We start from the raw sequence: 20,530 nt of genomic DNA, 5'->3' as shown, positions 1-20,530 counted from the left end.
AGTAAGTCACCAAGGTCGAGCCTGGTTTATAGTCAGCACGTCGGTTGGTGAGTTGTGATATAATCACAGCTCTGTAATCATTTTGCATGCATCCAAAGTGCAGAACGTGCCAGCAGTTGTGACGTCACAGCATTTGCAAAGGTGCCAACTATGAAAAATGCTAAAGAAAGGTGGTCTTTCTGGTGGTCTGGCAGCTTGTTCAGGTTTCTCTCTGCTGCTCACCCAGGCCATGTAAACAGGAGCCCCAGACATTTTTGATGATGCTCCTTTTTCATTAGTCATTTTAAAAAACTCTCCATCAACTTCTGCTTGCCATTTCCCTCTGGGAATCCACCTTAAGTGCCCTTCTATTAGTCCAATAGCTCAAGTGATGCCTCTCTTATTGCCCATTTAAGGGGACAGGTTTGCAATTACAGCACTGAGACGTCAGAGGGACAGCTTGCCAGGAACACATTTAGATGTTGTATCCTTTATTGAGCACAACCCATCATGCTACAACAAGATATTTAGAGAGTTTATACAAATTGAGAGCCAGCGCCCTGCTCTGCAAGTAGCCCTTATCTCAGTGTGTCACCAAACACCAGAAGGATGAGTGAGGCCTCGTGAGTACACACAGAGATGCAAAGAAAACAAATGAGCTGAGAGAAAATAAGACAAAGATGAAGCCGTAAAAAGAACCACCGTGACGAAAATCCATCACCTTCCCCAGGCCGTCACAGCGATGCAGCCACTCGCTGTGCTGTGATTTCCCGGCCAGGGAGGGGAGCTGCTGGCTCCCAGATAGAAACGATCCCAGCACAGCTCGCTGTTGCACTGTACATCCTCATGCTGTGCTTCATTTGCAGACCAAAGCCATTCATCAATGACACCATTGATTTGTTGCCCTGTAGTAACAAACGTCTCACTCGGGGCACAGTTTACATATGTGTGTGTGTGGAACCATTTGAACGGTTGTGTCTGTCAGTTTTTCTGGAATTCACCATCACCTCTGGGTCTGCTACACACACACACACACACACACACACACACACACACACACACACACACACACACACTGACATATACATTTTTTCCTTTTGCAGCCCATGTTTGAGGGCTTAGCTTTAAGGGGTTTACTTTTTAGCTCTTTCTTTCTCTCTCGCTCTTGTGTGTGTGTGTGTGTGTGTGTGTGTGTGTGTGTGTGTGTGTGTGTGTGTGTGTGTGTGTGTGTGTGTGTGTGTGTGTGTCCTCTCCCATGTTCACTTAGCTCTCCAGCCTTCTCTTTCTCACCCTTCGCCCTCGTCTCTTTTCTCCCTCGTATTTCTTTCACCTCTCTACGCTCGTCTTACGCTTTCATCTCTACACACCGAGCTACACCGGCTTCTCTCTCACTCCTCCTCGCCAGGTTTAAATTTAGATGGGAGTTTCTCTCCACTGTATCCTGGCAACCTATTCCCCATATGTAAAAAAAGAAACACCAGGGCTGAAGTCCTCTTCATTCTCTCTCCTCTCTGTATATTTTTTCTCCTTGGTCCAACAACATGTGTTTTCTGGGTTGTTTTGCACTTAAACCAAAGATATGAAGTCGTGTTGTCATGTGGCGTGTGCGCATGTGTGTTGGGTGGGGGGAATGCTCTGGCCCAGAAAACCTAGAGTATTATTTACCCCTGGAGTCAGGAGCTATGCTGACATAGAGGGCAGGCAGCTACTAAGAGACCAGAACGATGTATGCACACAGCCAACCAGGGGCTGAGTTTCCAGTCAGTTAGTAAACCAGTCAGTCAGCTAACTGGAGGGTAATTATCTTAAACCACCACTTAAACCAAGCGACTCAGAAATCAGTACACACACACACACGCGCGAGGTAAATTAGTTTGGAGAGAAGCACTGACGAGTTGAGAACATACTAACATCTATTCATTCATGCAGGCTTCCTGCTAATCATTAATTAGAGGACGTGTGTGTGTGTGTGTGTGTACAAGAACAGGTGCAGTTCCTATAAGTGGCAGTAGCAGCCCGTCACGTCCACAGTCAGTTTAATTTATCGCTCAGCCAGCTGGGTCCTAATTATGAATCTGTGCTTGCACACTCCCTCTCTCGCTCTCCCTTTGTTACTCGTACATAAGGCTGCAGAACAGAACACATGCATTAGCGCATGTGTTCACCTGCTGCAGGACACGCGTGCACCTTTGTGCATCTTAAATACACGTGAGGCTGTAAAGTACACAGCCATTAACACGCTGTAGGAAATACCACTCTCCTAACAGAGATAAAGTAAATGCACATGCCATGACAACCCAGCTCAAATATTTGCCCTGAAAAGTGAACCCAAGCCATTCCTTCCACCAGGCCACAACAAGCTCGGCAAAATCAAATGAGCATGAATGGTTAATGAGAGGCTCTGGTTGAAAAGGGGATTGGTCCACAGCCTGAGAGCATCTGCCTGTGTGGCACAACACTGGGCAAAAAAGGATGATTTCCTAGCAGAGCATAATGAAGTTGCTCGCCTGAAGGTGCCAACATTCAGCTTACTGCTCTTTTAACCTTTACTAGTATCATGTGTGTGTGTGTTTAAACTTGGGTACACTGTACGCATTTTTCTCACCTGTCACTGTGGGCACAGTGTGTGCATATGCGTACATGCACATCACATATAAATGTGGACAGGGAGCAGTGTGGGTATCTGTCACAGCAATTTCTTGCGGGTAAATAATTCCCTAAGAGCAACACCCAGATCCACGCACTCGACCTCTGCCAACACGAACGTCGCCATCTAGTACAAGTCCAGCAAGAATTCTTCATACTGTCTGTTTTCGTCTCGTCAAGCAGCGTCTGGCCGTCCTGCTCTCTGTCTGTCCCATCACAGCATTGTTTCCAAGGCAGAACCAGTGAACTGGGGAATATTGCATTAATACTGGCTGCTGTTTCTGCCCCAATAAACAGCCCAGTCGGGCGGTGGGAAAATATCCTCTCATTCTCTCTCTAACTCAACTGTCTTTATCTGTCTACATGCCTCTAGTGTCAATAAACGGATATTTTGGGATACAGGGTATATTAGCAATATCTCTTGGCTTTTGATTTTCTTTTCACATGTGACTGTGGTATAGTTATTAGTCTAGCAGCTATGGAAATATTTCGTATTACTCATTCTGCACTGTTTCAGAGTCTTTAGTGAAAAAGTTGCATTTTTCAAATTTCAATCATGCAAAATGTGGTACCGAGCAAGTAAATGCCAACTATCAGTGACTTTGAAGTGTTGTTTACAGATGCAGCATTTCAAAAAGGTTTACACGCTTTAAAGAAATAATTTCTCTCCAACTGCAAATCACTGCAACAGCTGTTTCCATCCTCAATCTGAAATCACGTCCCCTTGAGCACTGGTTACACACCATAAATCTAACAACACCCTGGAGTTCAGCCATTTATATCTGAGCCAAAATCTGACCAGAACAAAGAAAGACTTGTACAGAAGTCACTATATTACATAAATGAAAGGAAAAGCAAAAAGGCTTTGTTTTCCTCAGTGTTAGTGAGATTATTGAACTTTGCTGAATTTCATGAAACTTAGTGGAGAGGTGGACTAAAGTCAGAACTTTGAATTTTGATGTAAATCTAGGTTATAGTCTTTCAAACTGTGAAACGGTGCTTTGACCTTAGAGGAGGATGTGCAGTGAGTACCACCAGGAAGTGCATCCATGGAAATCCAGCTTGGATTAATTTGCACTAAAGCACAAAGAGACTTGCAGTCAGTCCTCATTTATCTACATAGAGTTACTATTACTAAACTAATGCTAATGTGGCTAGCACTACTAAACTAAGTGTTAGCCACATTAGTTGGCTAACACTTAGTTAGCGAACTGTCCTGCTAGGGGTGGCTGTGGCTCAGAGGTAGAGCAGGTCCTCTACTGATTGGAAGGTTGGTGGTTCAGTCAACCTTCCAATCAGATGTTCGATCCATGGCACCCCCAGCCTACATGCCAAATATCCTTAGGCAAGTTAATAACCCCAAGTTGTTCTCCGATGCATTTATCGGATTATGAATGTGTGTGAACGTTAGCTGGGAAGTTGCTTTCAGAACTGCACATGATTATTTGTAGCTAGCAGGGTGTTAATGCTACCATCAAGTCTAACAGGCTGCAGTCTATGAACTAACTTCATCAACGCCAGCTAACAATGTTTGCTCAGTGGCAGTACATCGAATATATACTGAAGAGACACATAACCCAGGTAGCTACCACATATAAAACAAGCTAGCTGCAGTAGGCTAACGTTAGTTTTTTAAAAAGAATTTACTTCCAGATGTTTCTTTAGTCTTTTGACATTGAGAGCAGCTCGGTTGCTGCAAACAGAGTTTGCATTGGGTCAGATTTCATCCCTTTCTTCTTTGAATATGAAGTGGTGTCAGAGTTTCCAAGTAAGAAATGCGTTCCTGCACTGCTGGCTCTGTTGTACTGGCTCTGGGTGCATTGTGTAACTGACACCACCAACATTAGAGTCTGCTATTGTGTGTTTTGTTTGGGTTTCCGGCAGTGCGTTACAAAAATTAGAGAGGGGATAGTCTAACATATGAAACAGGAAAAGACCGCCGTGTAATCCATTTATTTCAACAAAGTAACTGTATTCTAATTATCACCTATTTAAACTGTAACTGTAACAGAATACAGTTACTCATATTTTGTATTTTAAATACGTAACGCTGGTACATGTACTCCGTTACTCCCCAACACTGACCATTTATAAGAATCAGTCCATTTACTGTTGACATAATACAGTAATCTGCATGGTCTGTAGTTCCTCAGCTGTAGAGAAAGTATGAAGACTCTTTTTCTTTTTTGGTTGGTTTGCCAGCAGTACCAACTCGCTGATAGTCGGCTTGTACAGAAAATAACAAATTTGCTACCTTGCACAAAGATTTTAGAATTCTTTTATGGCACTGAGTCTTGTTGAGCACAACATTGTGTTCATTTTGTAAGTTGTAGTCTTAATTATTGTAGTGGAGCATGGTAAGCTCCTTGGACTCATCAAAACAAGAGACGGCAGAGGCCAAAATGCTGAGTCTTCACAAACCAATGGGTGACTTCACTCAGGCTGCTGCGCACATATTTATATGTGTTTCACTTGAGTTTGAGAATTTGAGAGTTAGCTAACATGTTAGCCAAATTAGCTCAATTAAAAGGTAGACTGTTGTTTGGTTAATGTCTTGCCAAGCCAACCAATAGATGGCCACTGTGAAAATGTTACATGCTAAAGGCAGTTTAGGGTACAAATACTGACAAACCTAATTTGTACGTCGTGTCCCTTTGTGACTGTATTTGTGTCTGTGTTGCGGTTTGGGCCCCGGGTGCGTCTCCATAATAAGTTTTGGGCAACACGTGCTCTTCATAATTTATTGTGTTAGGTTATGGTCAGCGTCCTCTCCATGAAATTGTTGCATTTCACGGTTTGTAGTAGTCTTCCACTAGATTACATAATATTTGAAGGTGAGTCTCAGTGTGTGTGCGTGGGGGTGGGGGGCAACATAACCTATGACAAAATACCAGTACTTCTAACACTGCGTCTTTATACTGCATGCATATTTATGTCATTTTTTCCCATGCTCTCTCTCTCTCTCACTACCCTGTGTGTATCTCTCTCTCCCACAACTCCTTCTTCTCTGATTATCCTCAGCACAGCATCTCGTATCTTTTGTGCGGAAGGTTTTTTTCCTCTCTCAGCGAAACACCTCCTGGAACACGCATTTTCCAGCTCTGTTTCCCTCGCTTCCTTCTCTCTGCCGCTCTGTTTCAGAGTAGTAGTAATACCAGCAGCAGCTGAACAGCATCGTGGGTCCATCTACAACTGATAGAAACCGACTCTCCTGTTGCCATCCTCCATCTCTCTCCTTTTCTCTCCTCCTTCTCCCCTGTTGCATGCTGATTTATTCAAAGATTGCGAGGAGTTGACAGCCAGACACCCGTCAAGAGGAATGCTGCAGAAGTGGAGGACAGTGGAAGAAACTCATTGAGATGTAGTAAGACAAAGGACAGAGTGATGCCGGCAGTAGATTAACAGGGAACCGTTGGGCAGTTGAGGACTGATCTGAGCCTTGCAGAGGGAAAGCAGAGCAGAAAGCGAGCTGGGGTTCAGTTGCATCAGGGTGGAAGCTGTTGAATAGCTGCATGTGACGCTCTCCGTTCTTGAGCCCGAGGGAAAAGGCTCCTATGAGCGAAGAGGATAAGCTGTTCCCAGGAAGCAGGGGAATGGCATGATCTCCTCTCTTTCATGTGACTTCTGACATCATCTCGAGGGATGAGACTTAGTCCATGCCATGCTACTCCTTGTGGACTGCCTCTGAACAGTGACATCCTTGTCATCCCAACACTATGTAAGGAAGTCACAGAGTTGGTTCATAGTGCAGGCAGTCACGGAAACCCAGCGGGCCGCCCTGACCCTGACCCCTCTGCGGTGAGCTGCCGTTGAGGACCATGGTCCTGCCGTTGCTGCTGAAGCTCCTTAACGTCTTCCTGCGCCAGTCGACTCTCACCAAAACTGCTGCCACGAAACACTGCCACCGCCCGTCCTGCTGCCCGTCTGCTCTGATGCCGCGCCCGCCCGGCCTGCCACTCTCTTGCCGCCGCGGGTGGGAGGCGAAAGAGCACCCACGACGTCTGCCCACCGAAGGAAGAGAGGTGAGGGGGGACGCCTGAGTTATCCAAGGAAAGGGTGATTATGCCATTGGTCTAGAACAGAGAAAAAAAGGGCAGCTTAAGACTAAGTGAGAGTGAGGAAGAGCAGCTAGACTAGGCTGGACTCGATATTCCACTTTTTCAGATTTAAGTTTGTAACTGGAACAAAAATATTCACATGACTGGCAGCTACCATTGGATCAGAGCCATTTCAAGTTGTTGAGTTTGTACATCAACGTGAATGTTAATGTAGTTAGAACATTTGCTAACACCACAAAACAAGGCTGGATTCTGTCGCACTGACCTTTTAAATTTCACACTCTCTTCTCTTGGCGGTGTAGATTCACATGAGCCCATCTGTCTAGTTTGTTGCAAAAGAGACATTGTAGCAAAATCTCACCAGAAGACAATCAGCAAAGCTTTAAAGGATTTTGTAAAGTAGCTAATCCACAATATGTTCCTGGAAATGGTGCAAAGGGAACATTTGACAGTTGACTCTTCCGTTGCTCGAGTGTTTGTATCAGTCCCTTCGTGTTGCTGTTGGTTTGTTCTTTGGCGTGCGGTGTCTTTCGGCTAAACAGAGTCACTGTTTATCATGTCAGCTTAACCAGTTTAACATCAGAGTCTCAATAAATACTGAAGTCAGTGGCCTTCAACTAATGTTTCTAATGAAAAGAGATTTTTCATGCAAAAGTCAAGTGAACTGATGTCTGCAGAATTTGTTGCATAAATGCTGATGATAAATTCTGCTGTACTAAATGTCCTGAGTGGACACCGATCACAATAGCAAACCAGAGAATTATGGAAAGAAAAACAAACTTTATCTTCAAAGAACTGGGGTTTATATTTCTGACCTTGAGCTCTGACGTTCTCATTCAGATTGTAAGGTAGCTTTTTCCTTTAGTGGTGCAAACAGATGTAGAGTGTCTTTTACGTGCGGTTAAAAACGTCAAAACCAGAGATAAGAATTTAATATTTAAAGCCAAAATTATGGATTTGGAATCTGTGAAAAGTTTTCTTTTTTAAAAAAAAAATGTGCTATTTTACTTTTGGGATTATTTTTGTACAGGACAAACATCTGTGACACACTATGCTTGTGGATTAATGTTATTAGCCTGTTAGCATTGATGCACCTGTTGTTGGCACAGCCTACAGTGTGGTAGGTACATGCATCCTCCCTGAGGACAGAATTCGATGATCTGCTCCTTTAAATTTCCTAACAATGAAGAGCTGCAATGATTCTTGCAAAGAGCCACACTGATAGACAGCTCTTTGTGTTGCTGGCTATTGTCAGCCAACTGCATTTCAATAGTGGGTCTAACACGTTCTGTGGCGTGTACAGCAGCAGAGGAGCAACTGATTTCTGCTTTGCTAATGTTGGAATGACCTTCCCTTGTAGTTATGGCAGGTAGTTTCATTTTAGAAAAACAGACACACTTAAAAAAACACACAAACAAACAAAAAAGAAAAGAAAGACCAACAAAGAGACTAAACGTGTCCCACATACAGATGTAGCTTCTCCCCGTGATGTCCATTTTGGCTCATATGAAGGTAGAGAATGTGGATCCTTTTTCACGTGAACCTCATTTCATGTACTCTGCTGTGTTATTTGCCTTATGAATAAAGGCCTCTGAAACAGTGTAGCTGAACCCCCTTGCATGCACTTTGTTTAATGATCACTGTTTGTACAACCAGCTAAAGCTCACCAACCAAGCTAGCAGCCTGTTAAATCTAATACAGGGCATGTGCCATTCATGCTAGCTGTATGCTACGCTTAGCTCAGAGAGAGGAGACATACATACACAGACACAGAAATATAAACAACATGCTGAGGTTAGCTTCCTGTCTCTCCAGTACATCCAGTAGGCACAGATCAACGGTCAAACAAGCAGCACATTTGCCTCGACTCTGCAGAGCGTGTAGTCGTGATGCAGACTGGCAGTCAGATATCCAATTTTGGCTCAGTCTTTTTCTCTTTCTCGCTTTCTCTCTTCCTCCTACACAGCTTTCAGACAGGCCCTGTTTGACACCTGAAAGCACCCTTAGTTTTAAACGTACCTGCTGCCACTGTTAAAAAGTTATGCAAGAGTTTGGCTAAGCCAGAAATAGGACACGACAGTGGATCTGCATTACATAAAAAAATGTTTTGAAGCAATTATAAAGAAAATCCACCCTCACAAATGTACAGTTTCTTTGACCATACATGGGTGTCCCCTCAGCTGTGCCAGCAGCTTTTAACTGGAAGCTGTTTCCGTGCTATCGTTCTTTGATGCTGCTGCACTTCTCATAAAATATCTGCCAGTTACATAAACACTGCGAGTGTTTAAGCATTGTTGAGTTTAACTTGCATTATAAACAGTCTGATTTATTTATGACACAAAGTGTTGCAGACTGCATTCATTCCTGATACAGCTGAACAACCTGACAACCCCTCAGGCCGCCTAAAAGAAGCTTGTTCATAATGTTGACAGGCAGGTGAATCTCCTCTCAGTGGGTACAAAACACTCGGATCAGTTAAAGATGTTTAGCTCTCCATGTTTTTGGGGAGTAACTCGACCGACTAGCTGAGGAAGTGACAAGCTAACAGGAAGTGACTAATAGCAAACAAGGATCTACGTTATTTTATGAATCCTGAATTTAAACACATTACCTGCATCTTTTTCTCCCTCACAATGATAATCGCGATGAATACTTTGCCTCTTTTGGGTCTCAGTGCAATCCTTCCTGTTTTGGCTTCTGTCGCAGCTTTTCCGTCGTGCTTTCGTCGCCCCAAAAACACGCCTGTTGTCGGGGTTTTTGTGATTCGGGGTTTTTTATGCAACTTTGGTTGTTTTGTGTGCTTTTGTGATGTTTTTCTATTTACTGGTGTTTTCTTAAGTTGCAGTGCATGTGACCTCTCAGGGCCACAGTGTAGCTTATAGTATGTAACAGTGTAACATTTTTAAAACTGTAACATTTATATTTGAAATCAAATGGCCAAAATTGTGTTAATTTTTCATACGGGTGGATTTAGTTTGTTAAAGAAAACTTTGAGAAGCTTTTGTGTTCAGAGCTGCGCTGCTATCCAGTTGTTAAGTGATGACGTGACGAATCCTACTTCCGGGCCTAAAGTAGTCTGCGTTTAATATGGCTTTTGTGTTGTTAACATGTTTAATGTTTTGTATTTTCTTCTATTTGATCTCAAAAAGCTCCTAAAACAGTCAGTGATCACTGTTGATCTCCCTCGGCTTTTATTACCGCTAATCATTTATTTAAGCTCAGTTTTTAAAACCTTAGGATGTAACTACAGCCCAGCCCATGCAGCAGTATATGAATGACTAACCTCATATTGTGGATGGATGATCTCAGTTGTTCTCCTGGCTGAAGTTTGGTGTCACGGTCCTGGGTCTCCTGACCCAGCGTTTTTAGTTCTTTGTGATTTTCGTATTATTGTACTTGTGTGATTTATTCTATGGCTTCTAGTTTTGATCCCTTGCCCTTCATGTCTCCCTGTGTGCCCCTCTATGTATTTATGAGCCCTCGTCCCCCTTCGTGTTTATTCCGTGTCTCCCCTGCCTGTTATGTTGGTGTTCTACTCGTGCTCTCTCTCCTCCTGTCTGAACCTCTGTGCTCCCTGTTTCACCTCTCCCGTCAGTGTTCAGTTCACCCCGCCCTGTCTCGTTATGGTTATCAGTGTCACCTGTGTTCCCCGTGTGTTCCCACTCCCCTCGTTAACCCTCTGTGTATTTCTGTCTACGTCTCCCTCTGTTCAGCGTGACGTCGTCCCTCATGCCGTGTGTGGATCTCCCTGTGTCTCTCTGTGAGTTCTTAGTTTGGTTTCCCAGTTTAGTTTTAGTTTGTATATTTGGTTCTGCCGGAAAATAAAGCTGAGTTTTGAGTTCATCCCCTCGTGCCTGTGAGTCCTGCATTTTGGGTCCTACTCCTGCCTGCCGCACGGCGATTCATGACAGTACGACGTCACCAGATATGGACCCAGCAGCACTCAACCCACCAGAAGAACTGCGTCTGGACATAATCTACTCCGTGGAAAGACTCCTGCATCTGTGGCTCGAACATGAGGGGAAGGAATTTCGCCGTGCTGTGGAAACCAAGCTACAGCGCTTGTTCTCTGGTCTTCCCTGGCTACTCAGTGCGCTCCACCCACTCGAACAGGATTTAATCCGCAACGAGCTCCACCTTCATCCCCCAGCTGCTACTACCCACCTGCCTGAAGGGCCGGATGTGGAGCCGCTCGGCCCGTCAGAGCCATCATCAAAAAAGAAACGGCATTCACGCCGCCGACGCGCCACCCCACAGCCGGACATTCGGCCTTCTAATTCACCTTCTGTGCTGCCAGAAGCTCCGTTAGCTCCCTCGCCGCCACCCGCAGCTCAGTTAGCTCCCTCGCCGCCACCCGCAGCTCAGTTAGCTCCCTCGCCGCCACCCGCAGCTCAGTTAGCTCCCTCGCCGCCACCCGCAGCTCAGTCTCCTGTGTCCCCGCTAGCTCAGCCATTAACTCCACCACAAGCTCCATTTTCACCTCTACCATCGCTTCAGTCATCAGTTCGGTCTGCCACTCAGTCGCCCTTAGCTCCATCATCCACACTACCACCTGTTTCTCTTCCACCACAACCGTCACTACACCCAGCCACTCAGGCTGCTACTCAGTCAGTCATTCAACCCATAGCCCTGCCGTTAATATGCTCTGTAGCTGAGCCACTAGCCGCCCGACCCGCAGCCACTTCAGCCACTCCTCCACCCGTCACACCTCCACTACAACCATCACTGCAGTCTCTAGCGCAGTCACCTGCAGCTCTGCTTCCCCCAGTGCAGTCTCCAGTGTCCCCGGTGCAGTCTCCAGTGTCCCCGGTGCAGTCTCCAGTGTCCCCGGTGCAGCCTCCAGTGTCCCCGGTGCAGCCTCCAGTGTCCCCAGTGCAGCCTCCAGTGTCCCCAGTGCAGCCTCCAGTGTCCCCAGTGCAGCCTCCAGTGTCCCCAGTGCAGCCTCCTGCAGCCCTGCTTTCCCCAGTACAGTCTCCAGTGTCCCCAGTGCAGCCTCCTTTAGCACAGTCACCCACTCAACCACCAGCACCACAACCGTCACTACCTCTAGTTCATTCCCCTGTGAAGTCATTAACTCCACCACCGACTCCACTCTCACCACCACCGTTACTACAGACATCAGTTCAGTCCCCTGTGCAGTCATTTACTTCTCCACCGTTAGCAGCTCAGGTCCCCGTGTGTCCAGCAGCTCAGGTCCCCGTGTGTCCAGCAGCTCAGGTCCCCGTGTGTCCAGCAGCTCAGGTCCCCGTGTGTCCAGCAGCTCAGCTCGCACCTGAACCTTTGGCCCAGTTCCCCGTAGCAGTGCGGTTTTCTAGCCAGCTTAACATTGAGCCCGGGGTCCCAATCCTCTCTGGCTCTACATCGGCTCCTGCTGGAAGCTCGGATGAGCTCATCCAGGACTCCGTGGCTCCCACGCCGCCATCTACCTCGTCCGCTGGGGGTTCCAGTGAGCCCGGCCAGCACCTCCTCGTCTCCGCTGGAGGGTCCGAGAGGCCCGTTCAGCCTCCTGTCTCCGCTGGAGGGTCCGAGGGGCCCGTTCAGCCTCCTGTCTCCGCTGGGGGGTCCGAGGGGCCCGTTCAGCCTCCTGTCTCCGCTGGGGGGTCCGAGGGGCCCGTTCAGCCTCCTGTCTCCGCTGGGGGGTCCGAGGGGCCCGTTCAGCCTCCTGTCTCCGCTGGAGGGTCCGAGGGGCCCGTTCAGCCTCCTGTCTCCGCTGGAGGGTCCGAGGGGCCCGTTCAGCCTCCTGTCTCCGCTGGAGGGCCCGAGGGGCCCGTTCAGCCTCACGCCGCATCAGCTGGAGGGCCCGAGGAGCCCGTCCAGCCTCACGCCGCATCAGCTAGAGGGCCCGAGGAGCCTGTCCAGCCGCCATCTGCGACCGCCTCGTCATCACCTGGCCCGGCTACATCCGCCTGTGATTCTGCTACGCCTGGCCCGGCCTCAGCCTCTGCAACCTCGCCTGGCCCGGCCTCAGCCTCTGCAACCTCGCCTGGCCCGGCCTCAGCCTCTGCAACCTCGCCTGGCCCGGCCTCAGCCACTGAAACCTCGCCTGGCCCGGCCTCAGCCTCTGCAACCTCGCCTGGCCCGGCCTCAGCCACTGCAACCTCGCCTGGCCCGGCCTCAGCCTCTGCAACCTCGCCTGGCCCGGCCTCAGCCTCTGCAACCTCGCCTGGCCCGGCCTCAGCCTCTGCAACCTCGCCTGGCCCGGCCTCAGCCTCTGCAACCTCGCCTGGCCCGGCCTCCGAGTCTTCGTCTGCTGCAGCCTCCTCATCAGAGCCTTCGTCTGCCGCAGCCTCCTCATCAGAGCCTTCGTCTGCCGCAGCCTCCTCATCAGAGCCTTCGTCTGCCGCAGCCTCCTCATCAGAGCCTTCGTCTGCCGCAGCCTCCTCATCAGAGCCTTCGTCTGCTCCAGCATCCTCATCAGCTGCTTCGTCTGCTCCAGCATCCTCATCAGCTGCTTCGTCTGCTCCAGCATCCTCATCAGCTGCTTCGTCTGCTCCAGCATCCTCATCAGCCGCCTCGTCTGGTCCAGCATCCTCATCAGCCGCCTCGTCTGGTCCAGCATCCTCATCAGCCGCCTCGTCTGGTCCAGCATCCTCATCAGCCGCCTCGTCTGGTCCAGCATCCTCATTAGCCGCCTCGTCTGGTCCAGCATCCTCATCAGCCGCCTCGTCTGGTCCAGCATCCTCATCAGCCGCCTCGTCTGGTCCAGCCTCCTCATCAGCCGCCTCGTCTGGTCCAGCCTCCTCATCAGCCGCCTCGTCTGGTCCAGCCTCCGCTTCTGCCGCCTCGTCTGGTCCAGCCTCCGCTTCTGCCGCCTCGTCTGGTCCAGCCTCCGCTTCTGCCGCCTCGTCTGGTCCAGCCTCCGCTCCTGCCGCCTCGTCTGGCCCTGCGCCCACCGGGCCATGGCCGGCACGCCTGGGACTGGAGGGCCGCCGCTGCCTTCCGCGCGGTCGGCCTCCTGAACTGCTCCGTCGTCGCCGCCGCCGCTGCCTTCCGCGCGGTCGGCCTCCTGAACTGCTCCGTCGTCGCCGCCGCCGCTGCCTTCCGCGCGGTCGGCCTCCTGAACTGCTCCGTCGTCGCCGCCGCCGCTGCCTTCCGCGCGGTCGGCCTCCTGAACTGCTCCGTCGTCGCCGCCGCCGCTGCCTTCCGCGCGGTCGGCCTCCTGAACTGTTTCCGCGTCTCCGCCGTTGCCTTCCGCACGGTCGGCCCCCTGAACTGCTCTGTGTTTTGGGTTGTTTTCTTGGGCTCCGGTGTTTTCTATGCTCTTTGTTTTCTGTTCCGAGCCCTCCGTCCTGGGCCCCCGCCGCCCGCCCTGGGTTGTTTTCTGTTTGGTTTTGTTTTTCTGTGTTTGGGCTGTCTGGAGCCAGCCCTTGAGGGGGGGGGTACTGTCACGGTCCTGGGTCTCCTGACCCAGCGTTTTTAGTTCTTTGTGATTTTCGTATTATTGTACTTGTGTGATTTATTCTATGGCTTCTAGTTTTGATCCCTTGCCCTTCATGTCTCCCTGTGTGCCCCTCTATGTATTTATGAGCCCTCGTCCCCCTTCGTGTTTATTCCGTGTCTCCCCTGCCTGTTATGTTGGTGTTCTACTCGTGCTCTCTCTCCTCCTGTCTGAACCTCTGTGCTCCCTGTTTCACCTCTCCCGTCAGTGTTCAGTTCACCCCGCCCTGTCTCGTTATGGTTATCAGTGTCACCTGTGTTCCCCGTGTGTTCCCACTCCCCTCGTTAACCCTCTGTGTATTTCTGTCTACGTCTCCCTCTGTTCAGCGTGACGTCGTCCCTCATGCCGTGTGTGGATCTCCCTGTGTCTCTCTGTGAGTTCTTAGTTTGGTTTCCCAGTTTAGTTTTAGTTTGTATATTTGGTTCTGCCGGAAAATAAAGCTGAGTTTTGAGTTCATCCCCTCGTGCCTGTGAGTCCTGCATTTTGGGTCCTACTCCTGCCTGCCGCACGGCGATTCATGACATTTGGTCCTTTTACAGCATCCTGCCATGCGATTACATTTGTTCCTGACCACCGAGAACACTCACGTTAACTTTTATCGAGTGGAAAAAAAGTTAGCTTGTTTATATTATGCTAACATAGCTGTGTCGCTAGCGGTCACGTAGCACATCATTATATACCAGCTAGCCAAACTTCAGTAACCCTACAAACGTCACTGCTGTTTAGTTTTCAGTCTTCATTTATGTTGGAAGTGATAACAGAGCTGTACGTTTTAATTTGTTTCCAAAACCCCGCAGTCAGGACATGCTATATTGTATTTAGATAGAAGCTAGCGAGCTAACTCCCTGCTAACTTCTAACTCCGTTAAATGTCATAAATTCCGTTTTCATGGATGTTAAACTCAATTGTTACACCTGGTAGAGCAGAACGCTGATCATTTTATTAAAGATGAAAGACTTTAGACAGTTTTTAACTCTCAGTAATGCCACAGTGATCGTTTGATATATGGACCTGCAGCGGAGTTTAGACCCAGACACGGCTAGTGACGTCAGACTTTACGACCGAATAGAAACAGGAGGTGCAGTGAGTGTCAAATACTGCTGATATTAACCACTACATGAAACTACTATTGAAATTCTTCCCACAAATAAGAAAAAGCGAAGCTTGATCTCTGAGGCAGAATGAAGGCGATGGGAAGATGGAGGCAGGAAGCAAGAAGTGCAAGTGTGGCGCTCCTTTACTCTCACACGCTGTAATGTTGTACTGTACAACATGCCTGAAGCAAAGAGCCGCTATACTCATCTGAAGTGCGTCTCGCACACTGGACAATCCCACAATCCAGTGTTGCCTTTCAAAATCCTGGAGATCCGCTGGAGAACAACAAGCAGGCGTCTGTTGGTGTTTGTTGCCTGCTTGAGCATTTTGTTCGTTTTGTTCCCACACATGTTTTTGTATTTTCGAGTTGTGCGTGTGCATGTGAGGAGCTTAGCCTTCACCAAAGTGGAGGTGTTGAAAATGACGAGCAAAGCATCAGGGGGAAAAATCACACTCATATCTCCTCTGTGTGTTTTTCTTGGCTCGGCTCAGCATGGCTCAGCCAAGCTTAATCCCAGCCAGGCTTAATGTGCACCCCCACCCCTGTCACCCAACGGTGGGGGAGATGTATTTTTTGGTGAGAAGTGAGAGGAAGAGGATGGCGGAGGAGAGGAGGAGGAAGGAAGTGATTCTGGGCATCGCTGGGATGAGGAAATGCACCAATTTCCCACGAGGAAGAATCATTTGAATATTGCAGTCTTGTAAATCTATATTCTACTCTTTTGTTTTTGGGGTGTGGGGGGCTCTGCCTGGAGCTCAGCTACCTTCAACCAGATGATTGATCGCACCAGCAGGTTTGTCTCTGTGAGCTGATGACAGGATGAGGTTTGAATCCACCCTGCTCGCTCTCTCTCTTTATTGAAATGTTTTTCAGAATTCCTAAAATGTGATCCCAGCATAGATATTTGTCCTGGGTACACTGGTAAACATTAGTTGGTCTGTGTCAAAAGATGCAGTATATCGAACATCAACACGGCAGTTTGCTTAATATGGTCCTCCTGTCTCGAAAACAGGTCTGACCGATCAGGGCATGGGAATCTGGGATATATCCTGTGGTGTGTGGCACCAGGACACTGGCAGCTGACCTTTAGGATACTGTGGGTTGATCGGGCTTGTTCCGGCACTTCTCTTATGTCTGATCTGATTACTAGCCGGGGAGCTTGTTGTCCAAGTCGGTGCTCCCGTTTCCCTCATGTTCTTTGCATGGTCTTTTCTCAGAAGGTCTCTGGTATCAAGGAATCTCATTCTAATGGGGTCGTGGAGAAACTATGTTTCAGTGGGTGTGACACGTATAAGCAAGTTGGCGGCACGTTTTACTGTAATGAGACGATCAGTGTCGTCGTCACCGAGTCTAATGTTGTGGTTGGTGTGTGTGTGAAACATGAAACAGTCTCTATTAGTTCTCTGTAGTTCTGAAACTGTGAAGTAGATTTCTCAACACTAAGATGACTCATCCCGCTGCCACATTCAAAGCACACCGGCTCGTGATTTTGTTAAACTAACTGCCGCCACACAGACCTGCTTAGTTTAAGATCGATGTTCACAGCTCGCCAAAAGCACAGTTTATGTTCCCTGGATAAATTAAAAGCAGTCAGACCAATGATAAATACAGCAGAGTTATCCTGATGTTAATATATCACAATGAAGAGTTTGGCTTATTTAAGCTTTGGGAGGCTGCCTGTGCTTTACATTGATGCAACTTGAAAACACCTGAAATGCCAAGTCAAGAGCAGGCCTGGAAATATTAGAAGAATCATCAGTATCAGTGTCAGTCACTTAGGTCAAGTCCTCCTATTTAAAGGGGACCTATTTTGCTCATTTACAGCTCTGTATGTCAGGTTTAGCTGTGCAGCTAGCGGTTGGAGACTCGGGACAAAGGAGCAGGACATAAAGTGAGCCTTTAATGCTGATTTTACTGAGTAATAAACTAATTTCAAAACACCAGGGAATCCAAACATCCAGAAGTCCAGGAGTCACGCAGAGGACACACAGGTGAGAGGGACAACACAAAGACAAGGGCAGACAACAAGACGAGACTAGGAGGAAACACGCCAGAACAAATCAGGAATAACGAGATACAGGAAGCAGAACTCAATATAAAGCAAAGAACACCGAGACAAGAAACACAGAGAAGGTGAAACAGTCCCTGCAAACACAAACAACTTCAACATCATTCTAATTGTTAAATCATCAACAAGAAATCAAACCTGAAAGTCCAAAACTCAGGATGTAGGACCGAAGCCCTGCACTGTTTTTATTCTGGTTCAAAATAATTAGTAATGATCTTATACTGGGCCACTGTGCAGCCTCTCAGTTCAGTCCAGACATCAGACCTGTGCCTTTAAGACTGCCATCACTTTCTTCTGATTGGCTGCCACTCACAAACAGACGGTTTGTGCTCATGGAGCGATGAGAGGGCTTATTAAGCACAAACTGTCATTCGCTGCTTTACTTGCTCTGCTACTTTTTAAGATGAAAGCATCCAGACTATTTATCGGACACATACAAAGAACTCGATTCTGCTTCAGTAACAGCGTGAGACACATCCACGTGTCTGCTACTGTAACCGTGCTGTTCTACAAAAACCACACAGGCACAAAATTAGATAAGCAGATTTTAATGTAGCTCAAAATATTTCCCCACCTGCTTTATTCAGTTTGAAGCATTAACTCATACATAGCAGTGCATCACCTGCTTGTAGTCTTTCAGAAGGGTGGGTTTTCCCCGTCACACGTATTCCTGCATCCACACTGTGTGCTGGATAAATATGTGAATCTGTGTTTGAAGGTGTTTCTGGAATATCACTGACTTGGATAATAATCTATGGATGAGGGTAGTGATTAGTGAAGTAATGGGCTATGAGACAAAGGGACGATCCCACAGGACCAAACGTGCCTCAGCGCAGCTGCTCGTGCTGAAAATTACATCACAGGTGATCCGTTTTTCTCTTGATACTACAGCAGACTACAGTGTATACTCTCTCAGTGGAAACAGTAAACACTCGACTACGTCCACGCAAGCACCCTCACACGCGCCGATTTCTGTGTGTGTGTGAACATGCGTGAACGGGTGATCTTTTTGCTGTGAACATGTGAGCTCGGGTCTTCACACACACTCGGTGATTCAGTGTGATAGCTGTGCATATGCAGAACAGTTGTGGTCCTCCAACACACAACTGCTGGCTCGAGCAGCGCTAATGTAGACAGCGAGCCCATCCATCCATGCAGAGCAGTGGACCGAAACTTTGTGCATCGCCAGCCCTGCTTCGCTCTTTGACCTCTTGGTGGGATGACGGCAAACAAGGTCACTTTAAAGTCAGTGTCTCATAATCCAGCAGGCGCTATGTTCTGTAGTCTATATTCTCTAAAGTACCCTACAAGCAGGGAACAGAGAAGAGCAAAGACTGAAAAACTAGATTAGTGTTTTGTTATTGTTATCACATCGAACTTTAGCTGTGTGTCAAATTTCCCTTTCTGCTGACATGAGAAGTGTGCAAGAAAGTCATACAAGTATACAACTCACATTTTTCCTCCGGGTAAGTGCAGGAACGTGTATTTGATGGGCAAACGCCCATCGAGGTTTCCTCTGCAGCCATAACAGACACAAATCAAATGCTTCGTGCACACATAATGGAGAAGGCCAGGATGAAAGATAAAGGAGGCCTCGCTGATATCACACTGCTGATATCAAGTTAATCAAACTACCAGCAAGCATGAAAAATTCTGCACAGTTCAAGGATCCCTCAGCCAGCCCACATCAGCTGACACATCTCATACAGGGTATGCTGGGCCTCTTTAACAGCCCACCTCCACCCAAGCTCTTTCTCCATCTGTAATTGTTCTATTTGGATTCATATTTCTGAGAATACGCAAAACTTTCAATAGTAAGAACAGAAGAGCATGTGATGTCCAAAGATGATGTCCTGTAATAAGCTTTATACTAGATGTATAAACTTACATGGACTATAGCACAGGTCTTCCAGTATGTGCTTTTGTGGCTTCACGCACTAGCATCTTTTGTTCGAGTGGCCTGATTGCATAGTTTGAATCTAATGCTAGCTGGCATCCTCAGATCACATGCAGCTCCCTTTAAAGGCACATGAAGACTCATCACTACTGCACAACGTGTGCGCTGCAGTCACTGTTGGATATTTCGTCTTTTGTGAACACAATATCAAGCTCGCCATTTGTTTATTTATTATTTTGAATTCCTGCAAACCTGGCTAATATGGCAACAATGTCTCCCAGAAGGCGGTGGGGGTTTGGAGGGGAGGTGGGGTGTCTCTTGTGGATTTCTGCTTTCCTCAACTCCGACTAAATCCCCTCATGGCATGGGTTCTTGTCAAACTGCAGTTTCTGGACACCCCCCTCCCCATATCTGTAGTTTGAATAGCTGTAGATAAAAGCAGATTCTCAAACAGACACACACACAGTCGAGAGATTAAAAACCTAAGCTCAGAGTACACTCTGAAGTCTCCTTGTGTCATAGATTAACACTAAAGGCTTGTGCGTTTGTGTGTGTGCAGAGCATATGTCAGCAACCCCACAGCAGTTGCTTGTGTGGCTGTTTCATTGCAGCATTTATATTTCAAGTCCCTTCTGAGGCAGAGGGAGCTGAAGACGAATAGAAGGGGAGGCAGGAAGGGAGGCTGAGAAAGATCAAGACAAAGGGTAAAAAGAGAGACAAAAATGAGACGATGAAGGAGATACGGGGAGAGAAAGAGAGAAACAAAGATATCCGAGGGAGAGGCAGCAACAAACCTAAGAGCTGATGGTGTTGATGAATTTTGTTGCAAAAGGCTGCAGTTAGAAAGAGGAGGAGGAAGAAGGAGGGAGAAAGATTGAGGCTGAAGAAATCTACTCCTTTGTTATGTCTTAGTGGGAAATGTCAAAGCTGGAGAGAAAAAGGTCAAGAAGGAAGCCAACCTGTCAGCAGGCAGATATCAAACACACACAGATGCCCTCATACCATTCAAATCATACTCACACTATATGGGTATAAATACATACATGCACACCTGCAGACATGCAGGTTGCTTAGATAGATGTTAAATGGATGGAATAATCCAAGGTTTCCTTATGATAGACCTCTGATGAGACACTCGTCCATGGTGGGAGCCCTTTTTGATTGCACAGATACAACACGACAAACGTGACATACGCTCATCAGGCATAACATTATGACCACCTAACATCATGCTGGAGGCCGTGGCCCTGAGCTCGACCCCTGCAGTAGTATCTGCACCAAGATGTTAGCAACAGATCCTTTAAATCCTGTAAGTTGTGAGGTGGGGTCTCCATGGATCGGAGCTGTT

At 47.7% G+C, this 20,530-nt stretch overlaps 1 protein-coding gene across 1 annotated transcript in view; it reads left to right on the top strand.

Moving 5' to 3' along the window:
- The first annotated feature begins 10,610 nt into the window (after nt 1–10,610).
- kcnh2b (potassium voltage-gated channel, subfamily H (eag-related), member 2b) overlaps nt 10,611–20,530 on the top strand; it is a 61,831-nt gene continuing 51,911 nt past the window's right edge. Inside the window, exons 1-2 of the mRNA XM_080306441.1 lie at nt 10,611–10,987; nt 11,128–11,290. Of these exons, the coding sequence (XP_080162567.1) occupies nt 10,611–10,987; nt 11,128–11,290 (540 nt within the window). The remainder of the gene's footprint in view (nt 10,988–11,127; nt 11,291–20,530) is intronic.

Source organism: Astatotilapia calliptera, chromosome 9, assembly GCF_964374335.1.
Source record: "Astatotilapia calliptera chromosome 9, fAstCal68.1, whole genome shotgun sequence".
NCBI lineage: Eukaryota > Metazoa > Chordata > Actinopteri > Cichliformes > Cichlidae > Astatotilapia > Astatotilapia calliptera.
Note: the sequence above shows the minus strand (reverse complement) of the source record. Positions and strands in the feature narration are given on the sequence as shown.